At 49.9% G+C, this 15,742-nt stretch overlaps 1 protein-coding gene across 1 annotated transcript in view; it reads left to right on the forward strand.

Moving 5' to 3' along the window:
• Positions 1-15,742, forward strand: part of SNED1 (sushi, nidogen and EGF like domains 1) — a 125,795-nt gene that overhangs the window by 64,163 nt on the left and 45,890 nt on the right. The window contains exons 5-10 of the mRNA XM_045030240.1: positions 188-313; positions 1,586-1,699; positions 10,647-10,760; positions 12,412-12,525; positions 12,709-12,825; positions 13,706-13,831. Coding sequence (XP_044886175.1) covers positions 188-313; positions 1,586-1,699; positions 10,647-10,760; positions 12,412-12,525; positions 12,709-12,825; positions 13,706-13,831 — 711 coding nt within the window. The remainder of the gene's footprint in view (positions 1-187; positions 314-1,585; positions 1,700-10,646; positions 10,761-12,411; positions 12,526-12,708; positions 12,826-13,705; positions 13,832-15,742) is intronic.

A 15,742-nucleotide genomic window follows, 5' to 3' on the forward strand; every position in this document is an offset into this window, starting at 1 on the left:
CACTGAAACAAACCAAATAGCTACATTTAAGAGCCAGTGGCACTGGTATGCCATGGCTGGGACTGGAAGTCCCTGGGAATGCAGGAGAAAGTTGGTTCAGTCCAATGCCATTGTTGCTAAGACATATGGTAGGAGTCCTGTAGCGCGCGTTCTCTTCCATTAAAAGGTGTGCTACCTTGGTTTGCAGCCTCTGTGTGTTTGACGTTACGCCCCTGTTTGAATGGGGGGAAGTGTATTGAGGACTGCATCACGGGAAATCCTTCCTACTCCTGCTCCTGCCTCGCAGGCTTCACGGGCAAGAGATGTCATCTTGGTAAGTGCTCTCTGTGCTATCCTGCATGGGCAAGTTGATGGAGTACAAACATTTCTCCTCCCTCTGAAGCTTGCACCTCCATGTTAGCGTCTTCCCTTCTGGAGATCTGCCTCAAACTAGCTGCCATTATCCTGTGCTGCTTTGCTCCCTCCAGGAAGAAGAAAATTCTCCCAGTCCCAGGAACAATTATCCAACAAAAGGGCACTTCTGTTCCATAGGAAGGATGATCTAGTGGCTAGGGTGTTAGCCTAGGACTCAGGAGACCTGGGTTCAGTTTTTGTACTCTGCCTCAGACTGCCTGTAGAATCTTGGACAAGTCACTTAGTCTCTTTGTGCCTCAGTTCCCCATCTGTACAATGGGGATAATGGCACTGCACTGCCTCTCGGGGAGAGGGAGGGGTTGCAAGGATAAATAATGAATGATTGGGAGGTGCTTGGGTATCATGGGAATGGGGCCTGTATACGTACCATAGAGTCTGAGAACAGGGGTCTGAGAAGAGATGCCTGGGATGGAATGATGCTTTCTGGTCAGCCAGCCACAGGCCGAGAAGAGAACATGCCAGCGACGCCCTGCTCACCCTTATGGTCTCTGTAGTCTGTGGCTGACATATGACGGAAATGGGGACAGTTGTGGGGGTGAAGCAGAGTCTGTCTGTGGCTCTCTTCTGCCCCAGGCCATGGGGCGGTCTGTCCCAGTGTTGGTGAGCGTGGGCGGCAGGCTTCCCCTGAGGGAGGCTAGCTCCCTGCCCTGCCTCTTCTGCCCATGGCCCCTTGCCACTTGCCCCCCACAACTGCCACTTGCCGCGTCCCTCCTCTCCTCTACATCCCCTTTTACCCCAAGGCCCCCACCCCGTGCACTCTCCATTTCCCTCCTCTCCTCTATCCTGCTCCACCGTGAGGCCCCCACCCCTGCCCGCAGGGACACAGCGAGCAGCGGGGACCTCCAGAGAGCGGGCGTGGAGTGGAGGAGAGGAGGCACTCAGCCAGGCAGTGGCGGGCGGTGGGAGCCTCAAGGAAGGGGCAGAGAAGGGAGGGGAAGAGGTGGAGTGCAGGCAAGGCAACCAAGGCCCAGGTGACTAGCGGTGGGTCAGCAGCGGCTGTGCCAGGGGAGGCTTAGCCTCCCCTAGCCTGTTATACCCACCACCTATGTTGGTGAGCCCTCCTGGCCATGGGGCTGCTCTGGTGTTCCATGTTTCTTTGCCGCTTTTCCCCTCGCCGCAGGGGGAGTGTCACGTGCCCCTAACCCTCGGCTCGACCTTTGTTCTCTTTCAGATGTGGATGAGTGTCTTTCCCACCCATGTCAGAACAGTGCCACCTGCATCAACGGCATCAACAGCTTCAGCTGTCAGTGCCCACCCGGGTTCAAAGGAGCCATGTGTGAGACAGGTGCGTTGGGCTGCCCAGCTAGACATGTGGCCCACAATGCATTGCAGATGGGCTAAAAACCAAATACAGCTTGGCTGAGAGAATACAAACTCAGTGAACTCTGGGAGAGGATCCATCATTCTGTTCACACATGGGAACTTGGGGTGAGGGACCTCCATCAGTATCTGCCCACCTGGGATGGACTCTGGGCACTGGCTCCCTTTCTGCACATGCAGCTGGATTCAACAGCTATTCTAGCCAATGGAAAGACTTCCTTTGGCTGCACAGGGCTTTGGGTCAGGCCTTTTCCATGGGAACATGGAAATGCTCTCCCAGTGAAGTCCTCTGCATACAAATTGGTGGAGTGGAAACACACACGAAGGAAAGCCTCAAAGGCTGCGTTGATTGTATTCTAAACCTTGGCTTCCAGTTCTAGTCTAGAGGCAGGATAATGGGATGGGGAGATAGGAACTCCTGAGTTCTGATCCCAGCTCTGACGTTGACTCCTGCTGGGGCCTCGGACAAGTTGCCTAGCACTACGTTCTCCCATCCTAACTCTCTGTGACATAAATAGGAACACTCCCGGAGGGAGGCACCAGTCAGCATGGGTAAGAGTGATTGGAATGGGCCTTTAACCTCCCACTGTCAGTCCTCCCTCTGACAGAGGAGGATAACAGGATGTACCTTACAGAGCGGAGAGACAGCCCGTGGAACTCACTGCCAGGGGATGTTGTGAAGGTCAAAAGCATAACTGGATTCAAAAAATAACTGGGTACATTCATGGAGGATAGGTCCATCCATGGCTATTAGCCAAGATGGGCAGGGATGCAACCCCATGCTATGGTTGTCCCTAATCCTCTGACTGCCAAATGCTGGGAGTGGATTACTGGGGATGGGTCACTCAATAATTGCTTTGTTCTGTTCATTCCCTCTGAAGCATCTGGCACAAGCCACAGTCAGGGAGAGGATACTGGGCTAGACGGACCATTGGTCTGACCCAGTATGGCCGTTCTTATGTTCTTATGAGTGTGAGGGACAAGGCTGGGGCTGGGCAACTCCCTTTGGCTCCCCTGAAGAGTTAGGGTCAGATCCTCCCCATCCCCCACTCTCCATTGAGTAATACCTACCTCTGCAAATAACCCCACTGAATCAATGGACTCCTTGTGGAACTAAGTGCAGCTGCATGAAGGGGCAGGATCTGGCTCTTGAGGCCTGTCAGTGCTCTGTATTTTTTATCCAGCAGGGACCCTCCACTGGCTTAAAGAAATACCCATCAAGCTCAATGGCATGGTCCAGAAGCAGTTCTGAGCTCCTTGTAGAGAGCTACATGCATCCTGGATTTGGACCTTGCAAATCCAAATGAAACTGGTATGGCTGCAAGTGCCTCTTATCTGACACTGATGGCGCATTTCTGAACAGTCTGGGTGTTAGCACAGTGCACGTCAGCAAGTCATTTTGAAGCCTCCTCCGCTGTCAGTAGGTCCTGCTTAGTGAAACAAGCTAGGTGCTGTTTAATTAGAATGCAAGTGACCCTGCTCTCCGCAAGACTTTCACCAGTTCGGGTTTGGTCCAGAGCCCTTTGAAGTCAATGGGAACCTTTCCCCTGACTTCAGTGAGCTTTGGGTACAGCCCTTGGTCGTACTGAGTCGATGCTAATCCAAGCAGCAATATAATCAGGAGCTAGCATATCCACCCAGTCATGTGACACGTGTAGACTCCTCTGGGCATGAGGATGGCAGCAAGGGCCATATTTCAAGAGCTCAAGGGCGGATGTTCAAGTTCTCAGCACCCACAATCGGAGCCAGGTTTTCAGAAGAGCTCAGCTTCCCTTTAGAGACCTAAATAAGGGGCAGAGTTTCAAGAGTGCTCAGCACCCAGCGTGGTCCTGAGTCTGCATCCTTTGTCATGGAACCCCATCAAGACACCCCAGCCTCCATACTGGTGAGGGTATCTTATGTGCCCTGGGACAACTAAGCCAATAAACAGTGAGGGAAATTCTGAACAAACCTACTGAAAAATCAGCCATCTTATAAATAAGCCTGTGTAAGCCTCTACAGAGCTGTATTTAAAGGGGAGACCAATTCGCTTAGTTCTCAGAGATCTTAAAACAAAGAACAGGAGCTTAGCTCTGAACTGTTCAAGTCTGGACACATCAGTGTCCGTGTCCTCGCCATCCTGTCTGATTTCCTGATCCCTTGGGATGGGAAGTGGTCGGCATTCTCTAGAGAGACAAAAGATATTACAGCCCTGGCTGAGTTCTCCCTTGCAGTTGGACATCAGGCTGCTGTATTGGATCCAACCTTTGGATCTCAGGTACTTCCAAGCCTACTGAGTCTGAGCAGTGTCCAGACTCTGTCTCTAATTCTGGCTTCTCCGGAACCCTTCCAAGGTACAGTCCCCCGATGTCTAGTTCCCCTTCTCAGGAGGTCAGATCCCGTGGTCCAGCTGCCTAGACTCCAAGGCCAGTACTGCTCCATAAGTCTCCCCAAAACTTAAGCATGTCCTCCCTTAAGTTTTTCCTAATATGTAACTTAAGTCTCCCTTGCAGCAGATTAAACCCCTTACTTCTTGTCCTACCTTCAGTAGACGTTGAGAGCAGATAATCACAGTCCTTTTTATAACAGCCCTTAACATATTTGATTACTATTGTCAGATCCCCCTCAGTTGTCTTTTCTCAAGACTAAACATGCCTACGTGTTTTAGGTCAGGTTTTTAGAACCTTTTATCAGAACTGGACACTCTGCTCCCACTGAGCGCCTCAGAAGTGCTGCGTAGAGCAGGATAATTACCTCCCGTGTCTTACATACCACACTCCTGTTCTATAATTTCCTGGGTCTTCTTTGGTCCTCTTTTTAATGATAGGTACTGTTTGCCCTTCTTCAGTCCTTGTGACCTCACCCGTCCTCCAGGAGTTCTCAAAGATCATTGATAACAGTTCCAAGTTTACTTCAGCTAGTTCTTTAACTATCTTAGGATGAATTTCATCAGACCCTGATGACTTGATTATATCTAATTTATCTAAGTATTTTTTAAACTGTTCTATCCTTATTTTGGCTTCTGCTCCTTCCTTCTTGTTGTTAATATTAATTGTGTGAGTATCTGGTCACCATTAACGTTTTCAGTGAAGAGTGAAGCAAAATAGGCATTAAACATCTCAGCCTTCTTGATGTCAGTCGTTACTACATGGGCAGTGCATGACTCCTGCATTTGGGCAGGCTGGGCACAATCGGAAGCTCCCAAGACCCTGCCCACACTCCACCCCGCTCTGCCCCTAGACCCTGCCCACACTTCACACCTGCCACATCCCGCCCGTCTCTTATGTTTCTTGGCCCCCTCCCCTGAGGGCCCTCCCAGCCTGCCTCTCACGCCTCTCTGCCCCCTTCCCCGAGGTCCCCCCTGTGATGGGTTGGATCACAGAAACCCCCTTAGAACTGCCAATTGATGTGCCAAGACTACTTCTGCCCCTGCTTTCCTGCCCTGGCAGCTTGGGACTTCAGTGCCCTGCCTGGTTTGAGCCAGATCCGCTGACCTGCTGCAAACCCAGACCCAGGTCTGAGCCACGTCTCCTAACAGCTGCAGGCTTAATTGAAAGCAGCTTAAGAAGTGTTCCTGTCTTTAACACTCAGATGCCCAACTCCCAATGGGGTCCAAACCCCAAATAAATCCGTTTTAAAGCTTATACAGGGTAAACTCATAAATTGTTCGCCCTCTATAACACTACAGCGAGATATGCACAGCTGTCTCCCCCCCCGTATTAATACATACTCTGAGATAATTAATAAGTAAAAAGTTATTTTATTAAATACAGAAAGTAGGATTTAAGTGGTTCCAAGTAGTGACAGACAGAACAAAGTGAATTACAAGGCAAAATAAAATAAAACCTGCAAGCCTATGCCTAATCCAGTAAGAAAACTGAATACAGCTAAAATCACACCCTCAGAGATGTTTCAATAAGCTTCTTTCACAGACTGGACGCCTTCCTAGTCTGGGCACAATCCTTTCCCCTGGTATAGCTCTTGGTCCAGCTCAGGTGGTAGCTAGGGGGTTTCTCATGATGGCAGCCCCCTTTCTGTTCCACCCACTTATATGGCTTTGGTACAAGGTGGGAATCTTTTGTCTCTCTGGATCCCCTCCCCCACTTCTAAATGGAAAAGCACCAGGTTAAAGATGTCACTGTAAGGCTTCATTACCCACTTGCCAGCACACACCTATACAGGAAGACTTACAAGTAAAACAGAGCCATCCTGGTTGATGGGAGCCATCAAGATTCCAAACCACCATTAATGGCCCACACTTTGCATAATTACAATAGGCCCTCAGAGTTATATTTCATATTTCTAGTTTCAGAAAGAAGAATGATACATTTATACAAATAGGATGAACACACTCAGTAGATTGTAAGATTTGTAATGATACCTTACAAGAGACCTTTTGCATGAAGCCTATTCCAGTAACATTATATTCACACATATATGCATATTTTCATAAAATCATATAGACTGCAACATCACATCCCTGCCTGCCCTCTCCTCTCCACCTCCTCCCCCAAAACCCCCACCCACCCACCATTTAATAGTTTCATCATCAGCTAGGTGAAGAGTCAGTAGCTCGCTGTCAAAGTAAGTCAGCGAGCACTTGTCAAGGATATGCGACAGTCTGACATTGACCACATCTACATGACAGATTGTTAGAGAAACCCCATTTGAAAAGATTGGCCACACAATTACCCTGTCCTATATGAATCCAGGTCAGGGATGACCACTGGTACCTTGGCAGGTCAAAACTTGGTGGGCAGATGGTTGGGTCAGTGACGAGAGAGTGATTAATGACTGTCATTGCTGACCACTCGTTATGCTGAGCAGATTTCACCGCCGTGCCCTGTGGTGGCATAAGTGGCCAAAAAGGGTGTCTAGAAGACAGGCGAACTAGCGGGTGGTTGAACAGGTCTGAGTACAGAGGCAAGTTGCTGTTCTCACAGATCTTGGCCAGGAGTATGATGGAGGCCCCCTCACGGCGAATATGGGGCAGTGCTATGTTACTAAGTATTGGCAGCCATGCAACAGAGTTGCATGTAAAGTCCCAGTAACAATGCACATAGCTTTGTTAGCTCTACATTGATCAGCCTCGTGTGAGACGAGTGACCCCAGACAGGAACACAGTACTCTGCTGTTGAACAGCAGAGAGCAAGGGCCGATGTTCTCAGCGTCCAGGCACTCACACCCCAGCTTGAGCCAGCCAGTTTTCTGAGCAAATTGTTCTGAGTGCTAACTTTGGCTACTGTCTTCGTCAAGTGGTGCATCAATGACCTATCCAATATCACGCCGGGGTAAACCAGGTTTGGGTCGTGCTGAAGGCATTGGCCATTTAAGAAAATATTTAGCTTGTGGCTTGTGCTTGCATTATGCAGATGAAATACACGAGAAACCATCTTGGAAAAGCTTGGCTGCAGGTGCCATCAACTACAGTAGTCTGCCATGAGCTCCACAGCATCATTCAGAACCTTGTCAATTTCTGAGAAGCACTGAGCTTGGTAGCTGCAGCAGATGTCATCAGCATAGATAAACTTGGGTAAGAGTATCAGGGGGTAGCCATGTTAATCTGTATCCACAAAAACAACAAGGAGTCTGGTGGCACCTTAAAGACTAACAGATTTATTTGGGCATAAGCTTTCCTGGGTAAAAAACCTCACTTCTTCAGATAAACTTTGATGTACACTGAACAGTATTGAGAATAGAACTGAACATTGAGGAACACCGTTAACATGACACTTCCAGGAACTGAAATGGTCACCCATGAGTACTCTGAACTGCCTATTTTGAAGTAAGAGCTCTACTACTTCGACCACCCAATGAGGGGCAACTCAAGAGCATTTATACAGATGGCCGCTGTGCCAGACTGTGTCATAAGCAACAATCAAATCCAGGAAGACAGCTGTTGTCTTTAGATTTTGTTGAAAACCATTTTTGATAAAGGTGATCAAGGCTAGAACTTGATCACAGATGCTACGTCCTTTTCTGAACCTGCCTGCTCAACCTGCAAGACATCGTCCAAATCTGGAGCAATTTGTTGAAGGATCAAATGCTCAAACACCTTGAAATGCACTGACAGCAAGGATATTGGGCAGTAACTCACCATATTGTAGGGGTCCTTGCCTGGCTTGAGAATGGCTATAATCTTTGGTTGACGCCAAATGCACGGGAGCGTCTTCTCATTAATGACCCATATACAGAAATTAGTGAGCCACAGTGTCACCTTTGATCCAAGGTGCTGAAGGAATTCCGGCCAGATGTTCTCATACCCATTACTTTTCCAACCAACTTCTGGATAGTTAAAGTCCCCCATTACTGCCAGGCCTTGTGTTTTAGATATTTCTGTTGTTTGTTCAGAAATGCCTCATCCAGCTCCTACCACAATGTCATCCCTATTTTTCCCCCTTTTATCTTTACCCAGAGGCTCTCAACTGGTCTTCCTCTCCCCTCCTTCTGGACATCAGAACAAGCGTGTATGGTTTTGATGTATAATGCAACACCACCTCCCTTTTTACCCTGTCGGTCCTTCCTTCCATAGAGAACCATACTTCTCTATGCCAATATTTCAGTCATGACATTTATCCCACCAAGGCTCTGTGATGCCAATAAAGTCACAATTTACCTTATGTAGTAACATTTCCAGTTTTTCCTGTTTATTCCCCATATGCCTTGCATTTGGGTATAGACATCTAAGTTACCAAGCAGATTTCCCCACTGATTTCCCTCTTGTTGCTCCTGTGATCCATGCATTTCAGTATGTCAGCCTTCAGCTGTGCTGATGCTTCTCCCCTTCAGGGCAGATGACACAGGCGTCTTACACCTTAGCATTGATTCAGGACATTACTCCCTGCAGAAGGCTGAAGACATCAGTACTCGGAGACACAGTCTCTGATCATGATTGCAATGTGCCACCTCCTGCCAAATTTGCGTGGGTGCAGATGAGGGTGTTCAGAGGCCCAATTTTGGAAGGGAGAGGCTCTTGTGATAGATCAGCTGAGCTGTGATGGGGCAGCAGAGGGCAATGGGGTGAATCTGCAAGGTGTGAATATACCTCTTGCCTTCCAGCTGGGGAGAGTGAGAGCCAGCCAGCAGGGGCAATTCGGTGGCAATTGGAGGAGGGTTCACAGAGGCCAGGTGCCTAGGGCCCTGGGAGGAATGTGGCAAATGGGGATAGGGTGACTACATTTGTTGGCTTGAAATAAGGGAACATGAAAAATAAGGGACAACACTTTATTTTAAGGGACATTGCAGGGAAACACCATTTCTCGTAAGATAGCATGCATTTGTCTCTCAAGTATACACTTCTGCTGCCCTCAAGAATACAATGCAATTGTCATAAACTTCAATTTAATATTTCAAATGGTAAAGGGACAATCCCTTCAAATAAGAGATGGATGGTCACCCTAAGGGACAAATCAGTGATTTAAGGGACAGTCCCTTAAAATAAGGATGGCTTGTCCCCCTAGCTGGGGTGTGCATATCTGTCCCATAGACCCCTACAGCACTTGCTTCAGCTTTGGCCACCTGGGGCTCTAGAGGGGCTGTGTCAAGCCCATGTTTAGCACCCTACCCCAAATGAGTAAGGTTCCCACATCCAGGATATCCAGGACCAGGACATCCAGGATGATCCAGAGTCCATACAACTGAACAGCTGACAGTGTGTACTGAGCACCCATCCCAGGTCAGCTGTCTAAGAAGGTAAGGTGCTGCTCAGGATGCACAATGGTGTGGTGGGGCCCATAGTCATTCTATGAATCCAAGCTGGAGGGGCTGGGGTGCACAAGAGCTGTAGGATTGGGATCGGTTATATACAAAGCATGCTGCCATGGCAGATGATGATTCTGATATTGGGGCCTCATCTGGAGCCGACTGAAATCCAAGGGGTCTTTACATTGACTCCAATGGGCTTTGGCTCTGGTCCTTACTGAGAGCCAGCAGGCAGAAGCTGGACAAAAAGCTACACCTGCCTGGCAGGCAGCTGTCACTTAGGGTCAGAGAGAGCCAAGCACGAGGGCTTCCTTCCAGAAATGCTGACCAGGGCAAATTGCAAACAGACACTGACCAGAGCTTCCACTGGGGGCTGTTCTCAGAATGACAGATAGCTGCGGCTGCCCAGCTCAATGGACTCTTCTGGATGAGCCACCTCAGTCCGAGCACAGGCCCATGGTACTACCACGGGCCTCAGCAACTTGCCCTAAATAGCTGCAGTATCTTGGCCTCCAATAAGAAACCTTGTCCTAGGGAGCGAATATGAAAGTGGATGTTTACTAAAGGAAAACACATCCAAGAGCAAACATGGCACCAGCACCAAAAGGAGGAAGGTAAATGAACCAGCTGAACTGTCCAAGCCAGGGAATATTGTCTGATTTGCCCCAATGTAACAATAGCATCCTACATGGTATACATCTCTGTATAACTCCTTCCTCCTTGCATGTCACTGTTGAACCAGACTTCAGGGGAGCAAGTGCTAAAGGGGAGGGAAATGTAATGAAAAGGTACGTGATTTACTTAAAAAAACCCTAATGTGCAAGAATTAGAGAGAATTATTTAGTGCTGCCCCCTGCTGGTGTGATGGTGCTTGGCTTCCTGGGATGGTATGATTTTTGATGGTAGGGCTAGTGGCTGCTATAAAGATGAGCAAAGACCCTTCATTTTGAGGACCTGTCATTCCATAAAGGCCCTGAGATTCACAAGCTGTCCTCCTCGCTTTCTCCAGCAGCAGGACTTGAATGGGAGGAAAAACACCAGCAGTCCAGTTCCCTTTCCAGCCAAAGGATCTGATGTGGGGGCAGTGCCTGGGAAACGTGTCCTTACAGCAACCATGGGGGTGGGCTTGGAAGGTGCGATGGCTCCAGGTTGGGAGGAGAATGTTCTGAGCTTTGCGTATCATTCCCCAGCACCAGATTCAATCTCTCATTTGTTTATTTTGAACATTGCAGTGGAGTCGCCCTGTGAAATGAAGGAGTGCCAGAATGGCGGGCAGTGCCAAGTGGCAAACAAGACAGCGGTGTGTGTTTGTCAGGCAGGATATACAGGAGACTCCTGTGAGATAGGTAAGAAGCCAATTGGATGACCACGTGTTGGACTGGCCTCAAGTGAGAGGTGAAGTTTAAGGGTGACATCTCATATGTTCCACTTGAACTGAGGTGAATTTATGGGCCTCCTAGCAGATGTTGGATTGTACCCACAGAGGTAGCCCTGCATGTTTGGGTTTGCTTTTCCTACCTCCCTAATTCCTCAAATTAGCAGTTTTTGGAGGGCGAGGTTCTGTGTTGTTATTGTACATTTAGTTGATTTTCAACTCCATCTCTGCGCACCTGGATCCATATAGATTATTACTCTCCTCTGAAAGCATTCACAAGGATCTTAGAGGAAGTAAAGATGTATGTGTAGGTCAGAGATGAGACCACACCTAATACCAGACAGGTCCACATGGCGGGGTGGGGTGGAGAAGGTCAACGATGAAAGTGGAGTGAGCTAGACCAGGGATTGGCAACCTTTGGCACGCGACTCGCCAGGGTAAGCACCCTGGCGGGCTGGGCCGGTTTGTTTACCTGACACGTCTGCAGGTTCAGCTGATTGCAGCTCCCACTGGCCTCTGTTCACGGCTCCAGGGCAATGGGGGCAGCAGGAAGCGGTGGCCAGCACATCCCTCGGCCCATGCCACTTCCCGCAGCCCCCATTGGCCTGGGACAGCGAACCACGGCCAGTGAGAGCCGCAATCGGCCAAACCTGCGGACACGGCAGGTAAACAAATGGGCCCAGCCTGCCAGGGTGCTTACCCCGGCGAGCTGTGTGCCAGAGGTTGCCGATCCCTGAGCTAGACCAACATGTGGCTATGAGGGCAGAGACAAAGAAGTGCACTAGAAGTGCACTTAGTGGGGAGGGATAGCTCAGTGGTGTGAGCATGGGCCTGCTAAACCTAGGGTTCTGAGTTCAATCCTTGAGGGGGCCATTTAGGGATCTGGGGCAAAAATCTGTCTGCGGATTGGTCCTGCTTTGAGCAGCAGGTTGGACTAGATGACCTCCTGAGGTCCCTTCCAACCCTGATATTCTATGATTCTATGACACATGAAGCAAGCATCTGGGACTTGGAGGAGGGCAGAATGCTAGGTTTCCCCTAGGAGAGAGTGCAGAGGTCAGAGACAAGTCAGAAATCTAGAACCTAGCAGATACATTCGTCTGGAGGAGGAGCTGGAGAAGAGATCTAGCCCTAAGGAGATGCACACACCTGGAGTTAGAGTCAGAATCAGGGGCGGCTCCAGACCCCAGCACACCAAGCGCGTGCTTGGGGCGGCATGCCGCGGGGGGCGCTCTGCTGGTCGCCGGGAGGGCAGCAGGCAGGCCACCTCTTGCGGCATGTCTGCGGAGGGTCCGCTGGTCCCGCAGCTTCGGTGGAGCCGCGGGACCAGCAGACCCTCCACAGGCATGCCTGAGGGAGGTCCACCGGAGCCACGGGACCAGTGACCGGCAGAGCGCCTCCAACGGCATGCCACCCTGCTTGGGGCGGCGAAATGTCTAGAGCTGTCTCTGGTCAGAATAGGGATAGAACTCTAGGAGAGGGCTTGCCTCTCTATTTCCGGTGGTAAGAGACACAGCTAACAAACAGGAGGCCTTAACCACATCCACAGATGTGTGTGTTGGGTTTTAGCTAGTCCTGGAGCCAGGGTTAGCCCTGAGCCCCTTCCTGTTCTTCTCCTACAGAAATAAATGAGTGTGAATCCAGCCCCTGCTTGCATGGGGGGCGCTGCATCGACCTGGTGGATAACTACACGTGTGTGTGTGTGGAGCCCTTCGTGGGACAGCGCTGTGAGACAGGTGCCCTTCTCTTATCTGCGCACGTCAACAGCCCCTGGGTAGGGCTGGGATCGGTCCGTGGCTGACCCTTCGCCGTTCCTGCCTGCCCATGTGTGGCTGTCCCTCCCCAGGCTCCATCCAGCCATGCTCTTAGCACTCCTGAGTCAGCGTGGCTGAGCCGAGGCTCCCTCTCTCCCACTGCAGACCCCTCGCTGTGTGAGGACAGGAGCTGCAGGAACCGGCAGACCTGTAACTACATCCGCCCAGGACGCTACATCTGCACGTGTTCGCCAGGCTACTATGGCAACAACTGCCAGTACGGTGAGCTCGGCCTTGCTCCTTCCCCCTCAGCCGAGGACATGGGGCTCGACTCTGAGCAGCTTTGTGCTGCTTCCGCTGGAAACCTCTTTGGGATTTACCCTGGGTGGGAAGTCCCCAGACAGGACAGAGCTCTATGTCACACCACCTCCCAGCACTCAGAATCAGGCCTGGCCAGGGAGAAGGAGACTGCCGGGCAGTCCCCAGCCCTTGAGGTGCTCTTGGCTGCAGGCTGTATGCCATGGATTGGATCAGCCCCCAGCTGACCTCAGGGGAGCACAGAAGGGATCCTCCCCAAGTCCTACCCCAACCACCACTCAGGGGAGCGAGCAGAAGATTCGGTAGAACTCCCCCTAGACCGTGGCAGGAGAAGAAGGTGCAGGGCCAGAGGGACTCATCTGAAATGAGCCTTTTCACCAAGGCTCCTGCCAAGACACATGTGGGAAGTGATCGGAAAAGGACTATGGCCGGGGTTCTCAAACCCCTCAGGGGGTCACGAGGTTATTTCGTGGGGGTCATGAGCTGTGAGCCTCCATCCCAAACCCCGCTTTTCCTCCAGCATTTATAATGATGTTAAATATATTAAAAGGTGTTTTTAATTTATAAGGGGGGATCACACTCAGAGGCTTGCTATGTGAAAGGGGGCACCAGTACAAAATGTTGAAGTCAGCTGGGGACTGATCCAATCTGTGGCATGGCAACCAGTGTTTTCCGGCAGGACCTGCCTGGCTGTTGGAGCTGGCTGCTGGCCATCTGACCAGATTCATCTCTGGAGTTACTCCTGTTAATATCCTGGAGGATACTGGGGGCTGTTTTGGCCCCTCCTTAGCTTAAATGACTGACTTTTCCTGCCCAGTCTTTCACTGATGTTCACTCTTTGCAGGTGGGCCCAGAATGCCAAGTGCTTGTCTCTCTAGTCCATGCCAGCATGGGGGGAACTGTCTGGAAACTGAACAAGGCTATGTCTGTGAATGCCCAGAGGGATATACAGGCACTGACTGCAGAGACAGTAAGTAGCAGAGGTGGGGGTTTCTTGAGCCAGAGGCTGATCTCTGGATAGAGTTTGTCTTGGACAGTTTTACTGTTGTTACATTTGAGAGCAGGTCAATTAGATCAAGGGTTGATCAGAGTTCAGGATGTGCACAGACAAGTGTGGAAAGTGTAGGGGACAATTTCCTGGGGCAAGTGCTGGAGGAACCAACTAGGGGCAGAGCTCTTCTTGACCTGCTGCTCACAAACAGAGAAGAATTAGTAGGGGAAGCAAAAGTGGATGGGAACCTGGGAGGCAATGACCATGAGATGGTCGAGTTCAGGATCCTGGCACAACGAAGAAAGGAGAGCAGCAGAATACAGACCCTGGACTTCAGAAAAGCAGACTTTGACTCCCTCAGGGAACTGATGGGCAGGATCCCCTGGGAGAATAACATGAGGGGGAAAGGAGTCCAGGAGAGCTGGCTGTATTTTAAAGAATCCTTATTGAGGTTGCAAGAACAAACCATCCCAATGTGTAGAAAGAATAGTAAATATGGCAGGCAACCAGCTTGGCTTAACAGTGAAATCCTTGCTGATCTTAAACACAAAAAAGAAGTTTACAAGAAGTGGAAGACTGGACAAATGACCACAGAGGAATATAAAATATTGCTCAGGTATGAAATCAGGAGTGAAATCAGGAAGGCCAAATCACACTTGAAGTTGCAGCTAGCAAGGGATGTTAAGAGTAACAAGAAGGGTTTCTATAGGTACACCTCTACCGCGATATAATGCGACCCGATATAACACGAATTCGGATATAACGCAGTAAAGCAGTGCTCCGGGCGTGCGGGGCTGAGCACTCCGGCCGATCAAAGCAAGTTTGATATAATGTCGTTTCACCTATAACGTGGCAAGATTTTTTGGCTCCCGAGGACAGCGTTATATCGGGGTAGAGGTGTATGTTAGCAACAAGAAGGTGGTCAGGGAAAGTGTGGGCCCCTTACTGAATGGGGGAGACAACCTAGTGACAGATGATGTGGAAAAAGCTAATGTACTCAATGCTTTTTTTGCCTCTGTCTTCATGAACAAGGTCAGCTCCCAGACTACTGCACTGGGCAGCACAGTATGGGGAGGAGGTGACCAGCCCTCTGTGGAGAAAGAAGTGGTTCAGGACTATTTAGAAAAGCTGGACAAGCACAAATCCATGGGGCCGGATGCGCTGCCTCCGAGGGTGCTAAAGGAGTTGGCGGATGTGATTGCAGAGCCATTAGCCATTATCTTTGAAAACTCATGGCAATTGGGGGAAGGTCCCAGATGACTGGAAAAGGCTAATGTAGTGCCCATCTTTAAAAAAGGGAAGGAGGAGAATCTGGGGAACTACATGCCAGTCAGCCTCACCTCAGTCCCTGGAAAAATCATGGAGCAGGTCCTCAAGGAATCAATTCTGAAGCACTTAGAGGAGAGAAAAGTGATCATGAACAATCAGCATAGATTCACCAAGGGCAAGTCATGCCTGACTAACCTAATTGCCTTCTATGATGAGATAACTGGCTCAGTGGATGAGGCGAAAGCAGTGGACGTGTTATTCATTGACTTTAGCAACGCTTTTGATACGGTCTCCCACAGTATTCTTGCCAGCAAATTAAAGAAAGTGGGGAAGGTTTAGGTTGGATATTAGGAAAAACTTTTTCACTAGGAGGGTGGTGAAGCACTGGAATGGGTTACCTAGGGAGGTGGTGGAATCTCCTTCCTTAGAGGTTTTTAAGGTCAGGCTTGACAAAGCTCTGGCTGATATGATTTAATTGGGGATTGGCCCTGCTATGAGCAGGGGGTTGGACTAGATGACCTCCTGAGGTACCTTCCAACCCTGATATTCTATGATTCTATGTCCTCAGATAAGCAGTGGATCTCCTCTCCAACAGGAAGGTGCAGCTGGCTGGGGATTTGC

Source organism: Mauremys mutica, chromosome 9 (genome assembly GCF_020497125.1).
Source record: "Mauremys mutica isolate MM-2020 ecotype Southern chromosome 9, ASM2049712v1, whole genome shotgun sequence".
Classification (NCBI taxonomy): Eukaryota; Metazoa; Chordata; order Testudines; family Geoemydidae; genus Mauremys; species Mauremys mutica.